The 17,035-nt window shown below is 39.0% G+C and overlaps 1 protein-coding gene across 9 annotated transcripts in view; it reads left to right on the top strand.

Moving 5' to 3' along the window:
- The window catches only part of SNCA (synuclein alpha), a 148,867-nt gene that overhangs the window by 80,520 nt on the left and 51,312 nt on the right, over positions 1 to 17,035 (top strand). The window contains exon 5 of one of the 9 annotated variants that reach the window (XM_086406500.1): positions 1,136 to 15,546. The exons of the other annotated variants lie outside the window; for them this stretch is intronic. Within the exon in view, the coding sequence (XP_086262626.1) occupies positions 1,136 to 1,207 (72 nt within the window). The 3' untranslated portion in view covers positions 1,208 to 15,546. Of the gene's footprint in view, positions 1 to 1,135; positions 15,547 to 17,035 lie in introns of those variants that run through there. 9 annotated transcript variants of the gene reach the window in all.

Raw genomic sequence — 17,035 nt, 5'->3', positions numbered from 1 at the left:
TGAGGGAAGATGAAACAAACTGAGCATATTTTTGGAGCCAAATGCCAAATTGTCTGTGCTTAGTATCACGGCTCCAGGCTTCCCCTTCAAAATGATTCTAGAGCAAACGCCATAACTGTTCTGGTTCTGGCTACAGAGTTCTATTAATATTCACCAGTGATAGAAAGTAAGAAGCAGTATCGTGATTCTCCATGGCCCCTCCTGTTTTTCAGATTAAGGATCCTTTGCTTTTTTTGGTCATATACCATTCTATTTTTTTCATTTTTTTTTACATGTCTTAATTTCAAGGAGATTACTTTATTGAGACATTTTGCCATTCTTGTGACCTTTAAGTTTTGTTGTTCAGCCATTCAGTTGTGGCTGACTCTTTATGACCCCATGGACTGCAGCATGCCAGGCTTTCCTGACCTTCACTATCTCCTGGAGTTTGCCCAGACTCACATCCATTGAGTCCATGATACCATCCAACCATCTCATCTTGTGTTTCCCCCTTCTCCTCCTGCCCTCAATCTTTCCCAGCATCAGGGTCTTTTCCAGTGAGTCAGCTCTTCACATCAGGCGGCCAAAGTTTTGGAGCTTCAGCACCAGTCCTTCCAATGAATAGTCAGGGTAGATTTCTTTTAAGATTGACTGGTTTGATCTCCTTGCTGTCCAAGGGACTGTCAAGAGTCTTCTCTAACACCACAGTTTGAAATCATCAATTCTTTGGCACTCAGCCTTCTTTATGGTCCAGCTCTCACATCATACATGGTTATTGGAAAAACCATACCTTTGGGTATAGGGACCTTTGTTGGCAAAGTAATGTCTCTGCTTTTCAATATGCTGCATACATTTTTCATAGCTTTCCTTCCAAGGAGCAAGCATCTTTTAATTTCTTGGCTGCAGTTACTGTCCACAGTGATTTTGGAGCCCAAGAAAATAAGTCTGTTGCTATTCCCGTTGTTTCCCTGTCTATTTGCCATGAAGTGAGGGACTGGATGCCATTATCTTCATTTTTTGAATGTTGAGTTTCAAGCCAGCTTTTTCACTCTCCTCTTTCACCTTCATCAAGAGGCTCTTTAGTTCTCTTTGCTTTCTGCCATTAGGGTGGTGTCATCTGCATATCTGAGATTATTGATATTTCTCTTGATTCCAGCTTGTGCTTCATCCAGAACTTCAAGTTGCAAACTTTCAAAATTTCAAACGTGCCCAGAGAAAGAAGGAATAGAGACCAGAGGAGGAAAAAGTAACTGAAGAGCCTAAGAGATTCATATTACAGAAAATGGCAAGGGGATTTTCTTTATTTGAGGAAGCACTATTAGTTTTTGAGGCATAAGACCCAAACACAGAATGGTGCAGAAAGGTTGCATCAGCTGTTCAGAATGCAATCCAGTGCTACCGTGTCATCTTTGACAGGAAAAAAAAGAGCTACCACCCCGACATTGGGGCGGGGCTTAGTGGTAAAGGAATCTGCCCGCCAGTGCAGGAAACCTGGGTTTGATTTCTTGGTCAGGAAAGTCCCTGGAGAAGGAAATGGTAACTCACTCCAGGATTCTTGCCTGGGAAATCCCACGGGAAGGGAGCTTGGCCGGCTGCAGTCTATAAGGTCACAAAGCGTCAGACACAACTTAGTATTAATTGAGCATGCATGCACCTGGACATTACTGGATCATTTTCTCAAAAGGGTAGATATAATTGAATCCAACAAGGGACCAGAACATGGACCATCAGTGTCACATGTGGGTGAAATTGCAGCTTGTCCTCCATCTCCTATTGATGATGATCCTTCAACTCTACAATCCCCCACCTCCTCTCCCTCCTTCAGTCAGCGTCTCTTCTTGCTTGTTCACATGATGCCAGCCCCTGTATACCAGCTATTGTACTGTGCTATTGTACTTTTCAAGATACTGTACTGTAATATTAAAAACATTTCCTTTATTTTTTGTGTATGTTTTTTATGGATTATTTGTGTGAAAACTTTATAAACCTATTATAATATAGTACTATATAGCTGACTGTGTTAGTTGGGTGCCTAGGCTATTTACAGACAAGTTGAACTTACGAACATGCTTGTTCATATGTAGAGGACTTAATGTAAGTATATATTTTAAACATTACAATTTTCTTTTTTTTTCGTAATGTCAAATGGATGTAAGGAAAAGGGACCTTAAATCATTCTTTGCCTACACTGCCCTACTTTGGCATCTTCATTTAAAAAATTTTTCATTGTTGACTCTCTATATGATGAAAGTAGCTTTACCTAGGGAGAAGGAAATGGCAACCCACTCCAGTACTCTTGCCTGGAGAATCCTTGGACAGAGGAGCCTGGAGGGCTGCTGTCCATAGGGTCGCACAAAGTCGGACACAGCTGAAGTGACTTTGCATGCATGCATGCATTGGAGAAGGAAATGGCAAGCCACTCCAGTATTCTTGCCTGGAGAATCCCAGGGACAGAGGAGCCTGGTGGGCTGCCGTCTATCGGGTCATACAGAGTCGGACACGATTGAAGCGACTTAGCAGCAGCAGCTTTACCTAAGGCAACTCTGTTACTCTACCCAGATAAACATAAATTTTGAATCTTAAAGATATGCTGATTTTAGGGTATATTCTTGTGAATGGAAGCAATCATTTTACTTAATGGTCATTCTTTACCCCACTGATTGCTGTGACAGCTCTGATATAGATCAAGTTCCCACTATGCATGGCTCTTTTTTCTGAGCTTTCCATTTAACTCCATCACTTTTGGTTTATTTATCTCTATGTCTATTCCATAGTGTTTTAATAATTATAGATTTTTCTTAAGGCCTTCATTTTTAGTATGGTCAATTCCTCCACCTTTTCTTTTTAGAAATATGTTCACCTTTGCTTTTTTTTAAATTATTAGGCTTTCTTTTTGAGCACTTTTAGAGAATGGACAGAGGGTTCTTATCCACTGAACTAGTTAAGACGTCCAGTGGAATATTGAATTGTACAGTGGTGAGAGCAGGCATCCTGATTTGAAAGAAAATCCTTTCATTGTCAACCTCGTAAATATGATGTGCTTAAATGTTTTTATGTATTCCTTTTATCTGGTGAATGTTTGGCCCATTTCCTAATTTGCTAGGGGGCTTAATATGAATATAAATGTTGAATTTTAATGAATTGTTTTGTAGCTGAAGAAAATAATCCTTTTGGTTTTGTTGCCTACAGACCTCATGCAACTCAAGAATAAACCTCAAGTCTGAAAAATAAAAAGATACGTTTCTATGCCTCTGAGTATAGATTCATGATGTTTATAATTGATTAAGCAAGAGCAGATTTGAAAACAGAGAAGCATATAATATATGCATAATACCTATATATAGAACAAGATAAGGGTTGTAATGGTGATGGTTGTTGTTCAGTCACTCAGTTGTGTCCGACTCTTTGCGACCCCATGGACTGCAGCACACCAGACTGTACTTCACTGTCTGCTGGAGCTTGCTCAAACTCATGTCCATTGAGTCAGTGATGCCATCCAACCATCTCATCCTCTGTCGTCCCCTTCTCCTCCTGCCTTCAATCTTTCCCAGCATCAGGGTCTTTTCTAATGAACCAGCTCTTCGCATCAGGTGGTCAAAGTATTGGAGCTTCAGTATCAGTCCTTCCAATGAATATTCAGGACTGATTTTCTTTAGGATTGAGTGGTTTGATGTCCTTGCAGTCCAAGGGACTCTCAAGAGTCTTCTCCAATACCACAGTTCAAAAGGATCAACTCTTTGGTGCTCAACCTTCTTTATGGTCCAACTGTCACATCTTTACATGACTACTGGAAAAAACCATAGCTTTGACTATGTGGACCTTTGTCAGCAAAGTAATGTCTCTGCTTTTTAATATTCTGTCTAGGTTTGTCATAGCTTTTCTTCCAAGGAACAGACATCTTTTAATTTTATGGCTGCAGTCACTATCTGCAGTGATTTTGGAGCCCAAGAAAATGAAGTCTATCACTGTTTCCATTGTTTCTCCATCTATTTGCCACAAAGTGATGGAACCAGATGCCATGATTTTCATTTTCTGAATGTTGAGTTTTAAGGCAGCATTTTTACTCTTCCCCTTCACTTTCGTCAAGAGGCTCCTTAGTTCCTTTTTGCTTTCTGCCATTAGGGTGGTGTCATCTGCATATCTGAGGTTATTTATATTTCTCTCAGAAATTTTGATTCTGGTTTGTGCTTCATCCAGCCCAGCATTTTGCATGATGTACTCTGCATATAAGTTAAACAAGCAGGGTGACAATTTACAGCCTTGATGTACTCTTTTCCCAATTTGGAACCAGTCCATTTTTCCATGTCCAGTTCTAACTGTTGCTTCTTGACCTTCATACAGGTTTCTTATGAGGCCAGTAAGGTAGTCTGGTATTCCAGTCTTTTTAAGAATTTCCCATAGTTTGTTGTGATCCACACAGTCAAAGGCTTTAGTGTAATCAATGAAGCAAAAGTAGATGATTTTCTGGAATTCTCTTGCTTTTTTTCTATGATCCATCAGATGTTGACAATTTGATCTCTGGTTCCTCTGCCTTTTCTGAATGCAGCTTAAACATCTGGAAGTTCTTGATTAAAGTATGGTTGAAGTCTTGCTTGGAGGATTTTGAGCATTACTTTGCTAGTGTGTGAGATGATTGCAATTGTGCAGTAGTTTGAACATTGTGTGACATTGCCTTTCTTTGGGATTGGAATAAAAATTTACCTTTTCCAGTCCTGTGGCCATTGCTGAGTTTTCCAAATTTGCTAGCATATTGATTTTAGCCACAGTATCTTTTAGGATTTGAAATAGCTCTGCTGGATTTCCATCACCTCAACTAACTTTGTTTGTTGTGATGCTTCCTAAGGTCCATTTATGTATAATATATACATAATACCTATATAGAACAAGATAAGCATTAAGCATAGCTAAACTTGTTTTTGTTTTTTTTTTTTTAACCAATTTATAGCTATACATTTATGGGCTTCCCAGGTGACTCACTGGGTAAAGAATCCACATGCAATGCAGGAGACATAAGTTTGATCCCTGGGTTGGAAAGATCCCCTGGAGGACAGTATGGCAACCCACTCCAGTATTCTTGCCTGGAGAATCCCATGGACAGGGAGCCTGGCAGGACATGACTAAAGTGATTGTGCATGCATAGATATACATTCATATTCTAAATTTAGATAACTTTATAAAGCAATTGCTTCTCTATTTAAATATTAGGTATATTTTCAGTAGACTTAGAAACTTATAAGGTCTTTTTTTGTAGTCAGCTATTTACTTTGTTTCTCAATTTCACTGCCCAATATTTTTGTTTAAATCTTTTAGCAAACATTAAAATGCTTGTGAAATCAAATGAGAAAAATGTGGTTTCAGCCTAAGCTGAAAGAAAAAGATGCCAGTTGTTCATGGAGGAGAAGAATGTAATTCTGAAATGAAAACTACTTCTTTTGTTCTGTATTTTCAAATCTGCTCTTGCTTAATCAGTTGTAAGCCTATGGATAATTAATAGCTTTGGATAAAGAACCCTATGGATAATTAATACAGAAGCAATGATGACTTAAAAGAGGATAGTTACAAAGAATTAAATGAATTGCAGTGAATTCTCATCACTTTTAAACATAACTCCCTGGTAGCTCAGATGGTAAAGCATCTGCCTGCAATTTGGGAAACCCTGGTTCGATCCCTGGGTCAGGAAGATCCTCTGGAGAAGGAAATGGCAACCCACTCCAATTCTCTTGCCTGGAAAATTCTATGGATGGAGGCGCCTGGTAGGCTACAGTCCATGAGGTCGCAAGGAGTCGGACACGACTGAGAGATTTCACTTTCCACACTCATTGTTCTATTCCCCAGATTTTGTGGGAGGAATATGCAGCAAGAAATTTAGTTCTGTGAACACTTCAAACATCAAGATTTCACCTCTTGGTCTATGCTCACCTATCTGACACTGAAGGTATTCTTAGTTCAACAGGTCCTTCCCCCCACATGCTCATCTGAGGCTCAAAGAGATTCTGCTGCTGCTAAGTCACTTCAGTTGTGTCCGGCTCTGTGCGACCCCATAGACAGCAGCCCACCAGGCTCCCCCGTCCCTGGGATTCTCCAAGCAAGAATACTGGAGTGGGTTGCCATTTCCTTCTCCAATGCATGAAAGTGAAAAGTCAAAGTGAAGTCGCTCAGTCGTGTCTGACTCTTAGCGACCTCATGGACTTCAGCCTTCCAGGGTCCTCCGTCCATGGGATTTTCCAGGCAAGAGTACTGGAGTGAGGTGCCATTGCCTTCTCTACAAAGAGATTCTAGGAGGCAGGAAATTTCTGATTGGGAGCAGTGTTCCTTTCATATAAGGATTAACTATATCACCACATTTCAATGAGAAAAACCCTCAATATCTTTTAAGACTAAGGGGATCACAGGACTTCCAAAATCATAAATTTGTCATCTACCAATGGCTAGGCACTTTTTACTCAAACATGTAGTGAGAATTCCTAATGAAACCCCTTACTTCTCCAAATAATTTTATCCTTTGGATATCCATCTATTGCTGCAGACAGGGACTTTGTTGTAAGACTGTCTTGTGCATGTGTTTCCTCTACTGACTTTGAGATCCTGAAGGCCAGGGGTAGCATCTTATTCTTCCTGGAATTTCCAACCCCTTTGCTGTGTTGGTAACAGAGCAGATGCTTGCTGAAGAGTTGAGTGAAAATATGTACAAGGAACAGAATTAGCTTTCTTGGGAGCAATTTAACAGAATATCAGTATATAGTATCTTTGAAGAGTAAATCTTCAGAGTGACCAAGAATATCTCTTTTTGTCTTGGTTAATTGCTCTTAGACTTATGCCACTGAACCAAACATATAGCATAATACTAATTCTATATGTTCTTGAGTCTAATAACATATGCTATGAACTTAATAATACTGTAAGAGTTTAAGGAGACAGACAGGGGACTATAACATTAATTTTAAAAATGTATCCCAATATCAGTAACCAAAAGAAAAAAATATAGATAACTATGTCATTGAACCAGAGGAACACCATATTTTAAGCTGCTCAGTTTGGTATGACTTGGTGGCAAATCATTATTATCATTGACTTATTGAGCATTTAATATATACCAGCCACTGAATTATGGCCTTTACATGTATTCTTTCATTTAATCTTCACAGTAGCCTAGGATGTAGGCATTTTGAGAAGTTAAAAACACTTGTATTTGCTCAGACCCAGTGTTTAGAATTCACAGACATGTCCAGCTCAAAGCCCATGATTTTAACTGTTATACTTCTCCATTAGCTCCCAAATTTACTTACAATCCACACATTAAAAAGGAAAGTCATAAGCTTAGTGTTACCCATATATCTACTTACTAAGCTTTATTTTCAAATAGTGGTTTTATCTTATAGATTAACGAGTATGGTGGTCTTTCATATTTTTATGTTATATAACAAAATCTTATTTATAGATGTAGATGGGCATGATTACAGATAGGTGTATTTCCTGTGCTTTTTCACAGTGGTGAAATGCAATGAGAAAAATAAATGAATCAATTTGCAGATACCCATAGGCTTGTGGTGTCTAAGTAGAAATAAATTCTCCTAAAACAGAGGGAGAAAGCATGTGAAGTATCCCTGTGAACAAAGGCCACTCAGTCAAAGATTACACAAAACAACCAAAACATACATTTTTCACGCAAAGTTCATAAAAGACCACTTTGTTTAAACAAACTATGTTTTTTATACTTAAAATATTTCTGTTGAATATAAGATTTTTTCTTCTGAGATTTTTTTCTGCCTAAGTTAATAGGATACGGCATACTTTTAATTTGCCCTGACTTCTTAGGAGGCTTACAGTAGAAATGTTGACGGTGGTCTCTGAGTTGCATTACTGGCGTTAAGAGTTCTGCTTTCCCATTTAAAGACCCTGCCATCCGGGGCAAGTCAGTTTGCTTCTCTCCCAATCTCCCAAGGACAGAACAATAGGAATATTCCATATAAACAAGCTATAACATGAAGTGTTTAGAAAAGCGCCTGGCAGGTAGTGAGCACTCATTAAGGCTGGATTTTTCTCAACTCTCTGGAGATAAAAGAGTTGAATTATCAGCATTATATCCCTAAAACTCTCATAAGTGACAGAAATGGAAAACTTCCCAATCTGGTTAAGAGAGCATTTCTGGTCTTGGCAGATGCTTTCAGGACAGGACAGTTTCACTCCAGCTTCAAATGAGAGAGCATCTCTGAGTTTTTTGATTTCTGGGTTCAGGCTTCTTGCCTCCATCTTGAGATAAAGAAACATGATGGAAAAGAGGTAGAGTCTTTGGCTGCAAAGAGTTTCTTGAAGGATGTATTTATAGACACCCTCTAGCCCCAGCTTTTAGAGTCAGTGGATCCAGCCCTAGCTAAGTGAAAGCCATTTTCCCCTCTAAGCAGTCTAAATTCTTATCACTTGGAGAGAATTAAGTCCAAGGAATCCAATGTGCAGTAGGTTTTTATTACTCAGACCTGCACCTCTTGGGAATATTCAAAGTCAGCACCATAGTGAAAGCCACTGCTTAGATGCAGCATCTTGCCAAATGAACTTATATGTCAATTGCATTAAAGTCCTAATTGCTGCCACCATGACTGTCACTCTCCAGCTATTCATGAAGCACCTATTCTGTGCTCATCCCTGCCTTGATGTGCTTTTTCTTATATTGTCATCATCTGCTCTCCATACTCCCTAAACTATGAACTTATGAAGTGAGCCATTTTTTAATACAGCTATGCTACTGCTAAGTCACTTCAGTCGTGTCCGACTCTGTGCGACCCCATAGACGGCAGCCCACCAGGCTCCCCCGTCCCTGGGATTCTCCAAGCAAAAACACTGGAGTGGGTTGCCATTTCCTTCTCCAATGCTTGAAAGTGAAAAGTGAAAGTGAAGTCGCTCAGTCGTGTCCAACCCTCAGGGACCCCATGGACTGCAGCCTTCCAGGCTCCTCCATCCATGGGATTTTCCAGGCAAGAGTACTGGAGTGGGGTGCCATCAGCTATATTTTCACTCACAATACATACATTATTCTAATAAAACTACTACCATAAATTTGGGGTGTACCATTTTAGAGATTTTTCTGTGTGTGCACATGGACAAATATATTTATGTATATAGACTTATGCTGAGTCTTCATTGCAGCATGCAGGCTCTTTCCAGTGGCAGCACAAGGCTTAGTTGCCCCACGCATGTGAGATCGTACTTCCCCCACCAGTAATCAGACTTGCTTCGCTTGTGCTGGAAGGCAGATTCTTAACCACTGGACTGCCAGGGAAGCCCCTTATTTTATCTCTTGATACTTTCTTGAGCTAGTTAATCATTACCTTACGTGACTTTGGACTCCTAAGCTGTGCTGACCTATCTGGTATGAAGCATGGCTCTTTCACAAGTAGAGCTAAGAAAAATTCATTTTAAGGTCAGCTTTTCTGCTGAAGTAGTAGAGGTAGAGAAGTATGACACCTGTTTTACTTTTGCAACTGGGCAAGTGTCTTGCAAGTCACATGACTTTAATTATATAATATTTGTGTGTGTATAATTTATGGATCCCCTTAAGTTATAGAAGCATGACTATGAGAATTAGTTATCTAAATTTGGTCAGCATCCATGGTGTTCTGAATACTGCTTTGGTGCAAAGAGGAGTTTTACCTCCAGATATAAGGAACCACTTAAATCCTGTTTTTGACTAGATTTTTGTTGTTTAAGAAAAACAAAAAAAAACATTATTCAAAACAAGTCTGTCAGAGACTAAGATATATAAGCAAATATAGAGCCAAACTACCTGATCACTCACAGCCCAGCTGCCTCAGGCTTTATCGTGATCTTTCCTGTTTCTATGATCCAGATCCATTGGGTCTGGGAAATTTGATTGCATGGGGAAGCAGCCACGGGGCGGGGTGGGAGGGGGTTGCTCAGTCTAGGCTGAGAGTGGTACTGAGAGCAGGGCAGAAAACATACCACTTTTTTAATGCTGTGGTCACGATAGTCCTCAGTGTTTGAGATGTAGCAGCCAACCTCCCTCTAACCCTCCATCCAGCCATTCACAGGGGCCTGGAAATGTCACTTTTCAAGTATTTTCTGATTCTCTCCCTCCTCCCAAATTTATCAATATTAACATAGTTTAGAGCCTTCTCTCCTCTCCCATTGTGACCTCAGTTAGAGCTCTTCACAGTGCGATTCTGCCCATCCCCAGTAGAATCCCTCAGTGACATTCTACCCCATGCAAAATAAAGTTCAGACTTTTTGTTAACACAGTCACGTACTCTAGGCCTACCTTTATTTTCTCAGCAGACTAACTTTTTTTTGCAATTGACTTCCAATGTCAGTGAAAACCTAGTGTGATGAGTGTGTGATGAATACATTTAAAACTGAAGATCCTAAATGTAAAGACCATGCAATGAAAGGTTTATAGTGATACATAGGAAGTTTTACAATACAATGATTGAAAGCTGCATTTTTATAGTCAGACCATTTTCCAGCTATGAGATTTTGGGCAAGATGCCTTAATCTTTATGTGCGACAGTTTCTTTACATGTGAGGTAAGGATAAAAATACCTCTACTTCATGGGACTTAAGTGTTTGGCACAGTATACTTGCTGAGTCCCAGATAAGTTTGTAGGATAGCAGTTGCAAAGTGAGTGGTGGTTATTACTCTAAAGGGAAGTGTATTTATATCCATGTTTAAAAGCGTTCTGATAGAGAGGTATCGCTATAAAATAGAGGTTAGAGAATGGCCTGGAAAGAATTGGCTATAGGATGATTAAAGGCAGTGATGAAAGAATAAAAGATGATGGTAAAGAGAAGCCCTAGGTTTTGCAGGATCTGGGAGAAGGGAAAGACAGATAAAAAAGACTATTCATAGGGTTTTGGCCTCTTTGCCAAAATGCAAATTAGAAATTTGGGATTTAAAAGTTAGGGCAGTCACAGAATTTGGTTTCCACAGAATTCTTACCCCTAAAAAGAATCTGTTTTTGTTTAGTTGCTAAGTTGTGTCTGACTCTTTTGCGACCTCATGAACTGTAGCCCACCATGCTCCTCTGTCTATGGGATTTTTCAGGCAAGAACACTGGAGCGGGTTCCCATTTCCTTCTCCAGGGGATTTTACCAACCTGGAGATCAAACTTACATCTCCTGTGCTGGCGGGCAGATTCTTTACCACTGAGACTCCAGGGAAGCAAAAGGAAGTGTAAGAATCCCAGAAGATATGCGATGGGGAGCATTAAATTTCAAAGTCATCTCTTAATTATTAAAGTTATATTTTAATTTTCTAATATAAATTGCAAATTAAAAGAAATGGGTTCCAAATTTGTGACAGATAACATAAGGATAAAGCCTATTAAAATATGAATTCCATCTTTTTAGAAATCAAGCACATGATTTATCAATATCCAAACAAACCTTCAACTAGTTGTACTAATTTCAGAATGTTACTTATTGATGCCAATTAGCAGTACAATATCTCTGAATACCACATAGTCCTAAAATTATTTGTGCAATTTGATTGTCAGTAAAATTGGTCTACAAGAAATATTCATGCTCTAATTCATAGGGGCTTCCCACGTGGCTCAGTGGTAAGAAATCCGCCTGCCAATGCAGGAGACTCAGGAGACACAATTTCGGCCCCTGGGTCTGGAAGATCCCTGGAGGAAGAAGTGGCAACCCACTCCAGAATTCTTTCCTGGAGACACACTACAGAGGAACCTGGTGGTCTACAGTCCATGGGGTCGCAGAGTTAGACATGACTTAGTCACACACACACACACACACACACGTAAATTTGTAATGAAATGGAGTATCAGTGAAATTATATCTGTTGGGATTAGAAAATGAGAACTTTCATATCTCCTCATTTCCTTTTTCTTCAAGAGTATGATCTTGCTTAAGATAGCTCTGCATAGCAAGGTCATATAAATATTCTTTAAGGTTAAAAAAAGATAACTTGTTGGTTCCAGTATAGATATTAAAAGAAATTAGTTTGTAGATGACAGCAATTATATCACTAATTATAGCTTTAATCCTTTTGTCATTTCCCATTTTATTTTCCAAGGTAGAATTTTTAAAGTTGAATATCCTTTGGTACCTATAAGCTTTATTGAAAAATGTGTTCATTTGTTTGGGTCTGCTGATTTTTATGGTCATAATTTCACTCTTCAGACTTCTTGCAATAGTACATATAATTTGTAAATTTTCTGTTGTTCATATTAATAGTCTTTTCCTTATGGAAAGCAAACATTGATCTGAAGTTAATTAAAAGACTTAAGTTCTGACTTTATATTTTTCTTTAAATGTTCTGAATTTATATTTTAACAGTTACATATTAGGAAAACTCATGTCCTCTGGATATATTAGAATCTGTAGATAATCCATCCATCTTTCCTTAATGAATAAAGTGAAATTTAGTGGTGAAAAATTAGTGACTTAACACTATGTAATTTAGCTAATTTAGACATTAACTTGTATTCTTGCCTGGAAAATCCCATGGATGGAGGAGCCTGGTGGGCTGCATTCCATGGGGTCACAAAGAGTAGGACACGACTTCACTTTCACTTTCACTTTTCACTTTCATGCATTGGAGAAGGAAATGGCAACCCACTCCAGTGTTCTTTCCTGGAGAATCCCAGGGACAGGGGAGCCTGTGGGCTGCCGTCTATGGGGTCGCACAGAGTTGGACACGACTGAAGTGACTTAGCAGCAGCAGCAGACATTAACTCTACACCTATTTTAAAGTCGGTTTACAATTTACAGTAATTTCCTGTTCAGACTTCACTTATTCATTTATTGAAAAAGTATTTGAGTTCTTAAATTGCCAACATCCGCTGGATCATGGAAAAAGCAAGAGAGTTCCAGAAAAGCATCTATTTCTGCTTTATTGACTATGCCAAAGCCTTTGACTGTGTGGATCACAATAAACTGTGGAAAATTCTGAAAGAGATGGGAATACCAGACCACCTGATCTACCTCTTGAGAAATTTGTATGCAGGTCAGGAAGCAACAGTTAGACCTGGACATGGAACAACAGACTGGTTCCAAATAGGAAAAGGAGTACATCAAGGCTGTATATTGTCACCCTGTTTATTTAACTTATATGCAGAGTACATCATGAGAAGCGCTGGACTGGAAGAAATACAAGCTGGAATCAAGATTGCCGGGAGAAATATCAATCACCTCAGATATGCAGATGACACCACCCTTATGGCAGAAAGTGAAGAGGAACTAAAAAGCCTCTTGATGAAAGTGAAAGTGGAGAGTGAAAAAGTTGGCTTAAAGCTCAACATTCAGAAAACGAAGATCATGGCATCTGGTCCCATCACTTCATCGGAAGTAGATGGGGAAACAGAGGAAACAGTGTCAGACTTTATTTTTCTGGGCTCCAAAATTACTAAAGATGGTGACTGCAGCCATGAAATTAAAAGACGCTTACTCCTTGGAAGGAAAGTTATGACCAACCTAGATAGCATATTCAGAAGCAGAGACATTACTTTGCCAACAAAGGTTCATCTAGTCAAGGCTATGGTTTTTCCTGTGGTCATGTATGGATGTGAGAGTTGGACTGTGAAGAAGGCTGAGCGCCGAAGAATTGATGCTTTTGAACTGTGGTGTTGCAGAAGACTCTTGAGAGTCCCTTGGACTGCAAGGAGATCCAGCCAGTCCATTCTAAAGGAGATCAGCCCTGGTATTTCTTTGGAAGGAATGATGCTAAAGCTGAAACTCTAGTACTTTGGCCACCTCATGCGAAGAGTTGACTCACTGGAAAAGACTCTGATGCTGGGAGGGATTGGGGGCAAGAGGAGAAGGGGACAACAGAGGATGAGATGGCTGGATGGCATTACTGACTCGATGGACGTGAGTCTCAGTGAACTCCGGGAGTTGGTGATGGACAGGGAGGCCTGGCGTGCTGCGATTCATGGGGTCACAAAGAGTCAGACATGAATGAGCGACTGATCTGATCTGATCTGAATGTATAAGATTTTGTACCTAGTCTAGAGTTTATACTGTTACATAGGCTTGTCCTTGAAATATTATCAAAGATCTGAAGATGAAGAGAAAGATCTGAGAAAAGACAAAGGGTTAATTCATTAAAAAAAAAGTTTGAGGACTTTTCTTTCTTGTTTGTTTGCTTGTTTTGCAAGGCATAAAGTTACCATCTTTATTAAAATGAGACATTTCAGATTTAGGACGTGAGACTTGAGCTCCAATAAAGCTGATTGAACAGCTGTTCCACTGGTGACACTGTTAAATGAACTCTGAGCAGTATTGCATAGTAGCTGCGTGCTCAGCTTTCATGATGGTTAATTCCTTCCATTCTCATTACCGATTTTCTGAGCTTTGGGATTTCCTGTAGTACCTAGGGTATAAAGGCCTATTTGTCTAAATGAAAAACAAAGAATTAGATGTAACAAATGTGCATAAAATATAAATGGCTTCATCCCTTTATTGTTGCAGAAAATGGATGTGGGAGACAGAAAGCTGATGCTAGAACATATGACTGCTTTTTTAGCTAGAAAATATCTCATGCCTAGTTTTATGTACATTGGGGTTGAGAAAGAAATGAAATTTATATTTTATGCATTGTCCTCTGTTTTCTTGGAAGAGCTCTCTGATGAATGAGTGCTGCGTAGATAGAGTAGATATGTAATTATAGGCTTTCTCGACCCAGTTTCTAAATAGTAGATGCCATTTTAGGAACGTCCTTTGGCTCCAAGCCATATCTAGATACATATCCAGTCCACTGTCATTTCTATCCACTGTGGCCATACTTGCTATTCAGATAACACTTCTAGTTCTCTGTTCATATGACACGTACCAGCTAGACTTTAGAGTAGTGATGGCTGTGCCTACCCAGATTAATGCTGTTTGTCTATCATTATGATTTTATGGGGCTTCAGCTCAGTGGTAAAGAATCTGCCTGCCAATGTAGGAAATGCAAGAGATGGGGGTTTGATCCCTGGATTGGGAACATCCCTTGGAGAAGGAAATGACAATGACTCTGGTATTCTAGCCTGGAAATTCCGTGGGCAGAGGTACTTGGCGAGCTACGGTCCATGAGGTCACAAAAGAGCAGATATGACTGAGTGACTGAGCACACACATGGTTTTATGAGGAAAGGCAAGAATTCTTGGTAAAGTACCATAGGAAAGATTACTATAATAATAGCCCACTAGGCGTTTGACTGACCCATTCATTTGCCCTCTGTGCACTTCACACAGCCCTCTCCTGAGGCTGCAGCTGGCACAGATCAATGCTAAGTTTAAAAAGCTTGTTTCTTGGAAAACTACTATCTTTCTTGACATAAAAGAGTTTGGAGTTGCTAAATAGTTCCTGACTAATGCTGGTATATTACATTTATATGTTTTATTAAATATAATATACCAAAGCATCAGCAAATAAATACGATTAAAGGGTTAAATTAAATGGATGATATAACTATAAATAAGAGAATGACAATGGTGTACTTGTATAAAAATATCCAGTTATAGAAGAGAAGGTCTGTATTATAAATGAAAATATTTTTAAAATGAGTTCAGTCACAGGCCTGAAACATGAATAAATGTGTCTGTGAGTTAGACTGTTCCATCTGTGTGGATATAACCTTTATTTTTCCTCTCATGAAAGAATGCCAAGGTAAACAACATAATTTTTTTCTATAAGCATTTCTGTATGAATGTCTCAATAGAAGGATTACTGGTTACATTTTCTTATTCCACAAGTATATGAAAAGTGTCTCAGTTAATTCAGCACCATTTATTCCCAAAGGCCTTATATGGGGAAGCATTCCCAATATAAATAACTCCCAAATTCACAAAATCAGTGTGGCAGTGTAGGCAGAGATGATGATGTAGTCCAGCAAGGGGTTTACCCACTTGTCTGTGATTATACAAGCACAGTTAGAGAAGTGGTAATGTGCATCTAGAATTCTGTAATAGGGACTTTTTCCCATACACAATATTATGAAAAGATTAAGTGTCCAAAAATTAGATAATGAAAGTGTTTGTGTGAGAACCTTAGACCATGCACTTGACCATCACTGTTTTAAACCACAGGTCTGTTTAATGCATTGCTCACTTATACTGAATCCAGTTGGATTTTGGTGGCTAGATAATAATATCCTTTCTCTGGAATAAATTTTTGTCCTCTCATAATAATATTCCAAGTGGTGCACAGACCAGCATTGAATGATGGCTATTTTTTTTAGCTTCCAATAAATCTATAATTATCTTTAATGTTAAAGACCATTCTGAAAAATAATACTCATGGGATGTTCTATGTGGGACTTGCGTAGAGAATTTTAAAGGGGTTTTAATTTGAGATCATTTTATTGTCCTCAGATAATGTTAATCATATTGAAATCAAACCTGTCACTGAGTAGAGCTCAAAGCACCAGAGACATTTGCCTAATGTGGTATTTTAAATTAGGAGTGCTTGCAGTTGAGTGTTCTGTCATACTTCAGAGATTCTGGCCCTTGAAGATTTATATGAGTGCTCAACTCTTATCGAACTGTCTCGTCATGGATGACTTAATAAATGTTGGTTTCAGCATCAGATAATGGCTTACCATTTAATCTCCTCCTGCACCCATTATACACATTACTCTCTCTCCCCCCTACCGAAACAGCTTATAAAGTAAAACAGAAAAACTTTAATTTCTGACTCTAATTGATCATACCACACAGCCACCTGCTCATCATCTGGTCATCACACTGGCAGAGTTTACAGTTTCAAAGACACTGAAAACTGTGCATATATTAGGAAAATAGCAGTTTTCTGAAATAAGTTTTGTTGTAGTCTTTTTATTACCTAACTCTGTTAGCCTTTGCCCTACTTAATTATGTACTCCAAGGCCAAACTTGCCTGTTACTCCAGGTATCTCTTAACTTCCTACTTTTGCATTCCAATCCCCTGTGATGAAAAGGACATCTGTTTTTGGTGTTGGTTCTCAAAGATCTTGTAGGCCTTCACAGAACTGTTCAACTTCAGCTTCTTTGGCATTAGTGGTTGGGGTATAAACTTGGATTACAGTGATGTTGTGCCAAAGAATTAATGCTTTCGAGCTGTGGTGCTG

The sequence above is a fragment of the Bos grunniens genome, chromosome 6, assembly GCF_055505025.1.
Source record: "Bos grunniens cultivar Pamir isolate PY7600 chromosome 6, Bosgru_T2T1.0, whole genome shotgun sequence".
Classification (NCBI taxonomy): Eukaryota; Metazoa; Chordata; class Mammalia; order Artiodactyla; family Bovidae; genus Bos; species Bos grunniens.
The sequence above is the reverse complement of the archived record's forward strand: the minus strand, read 5'-3'. Positions and strand labels throughout refer to the sequence as shown.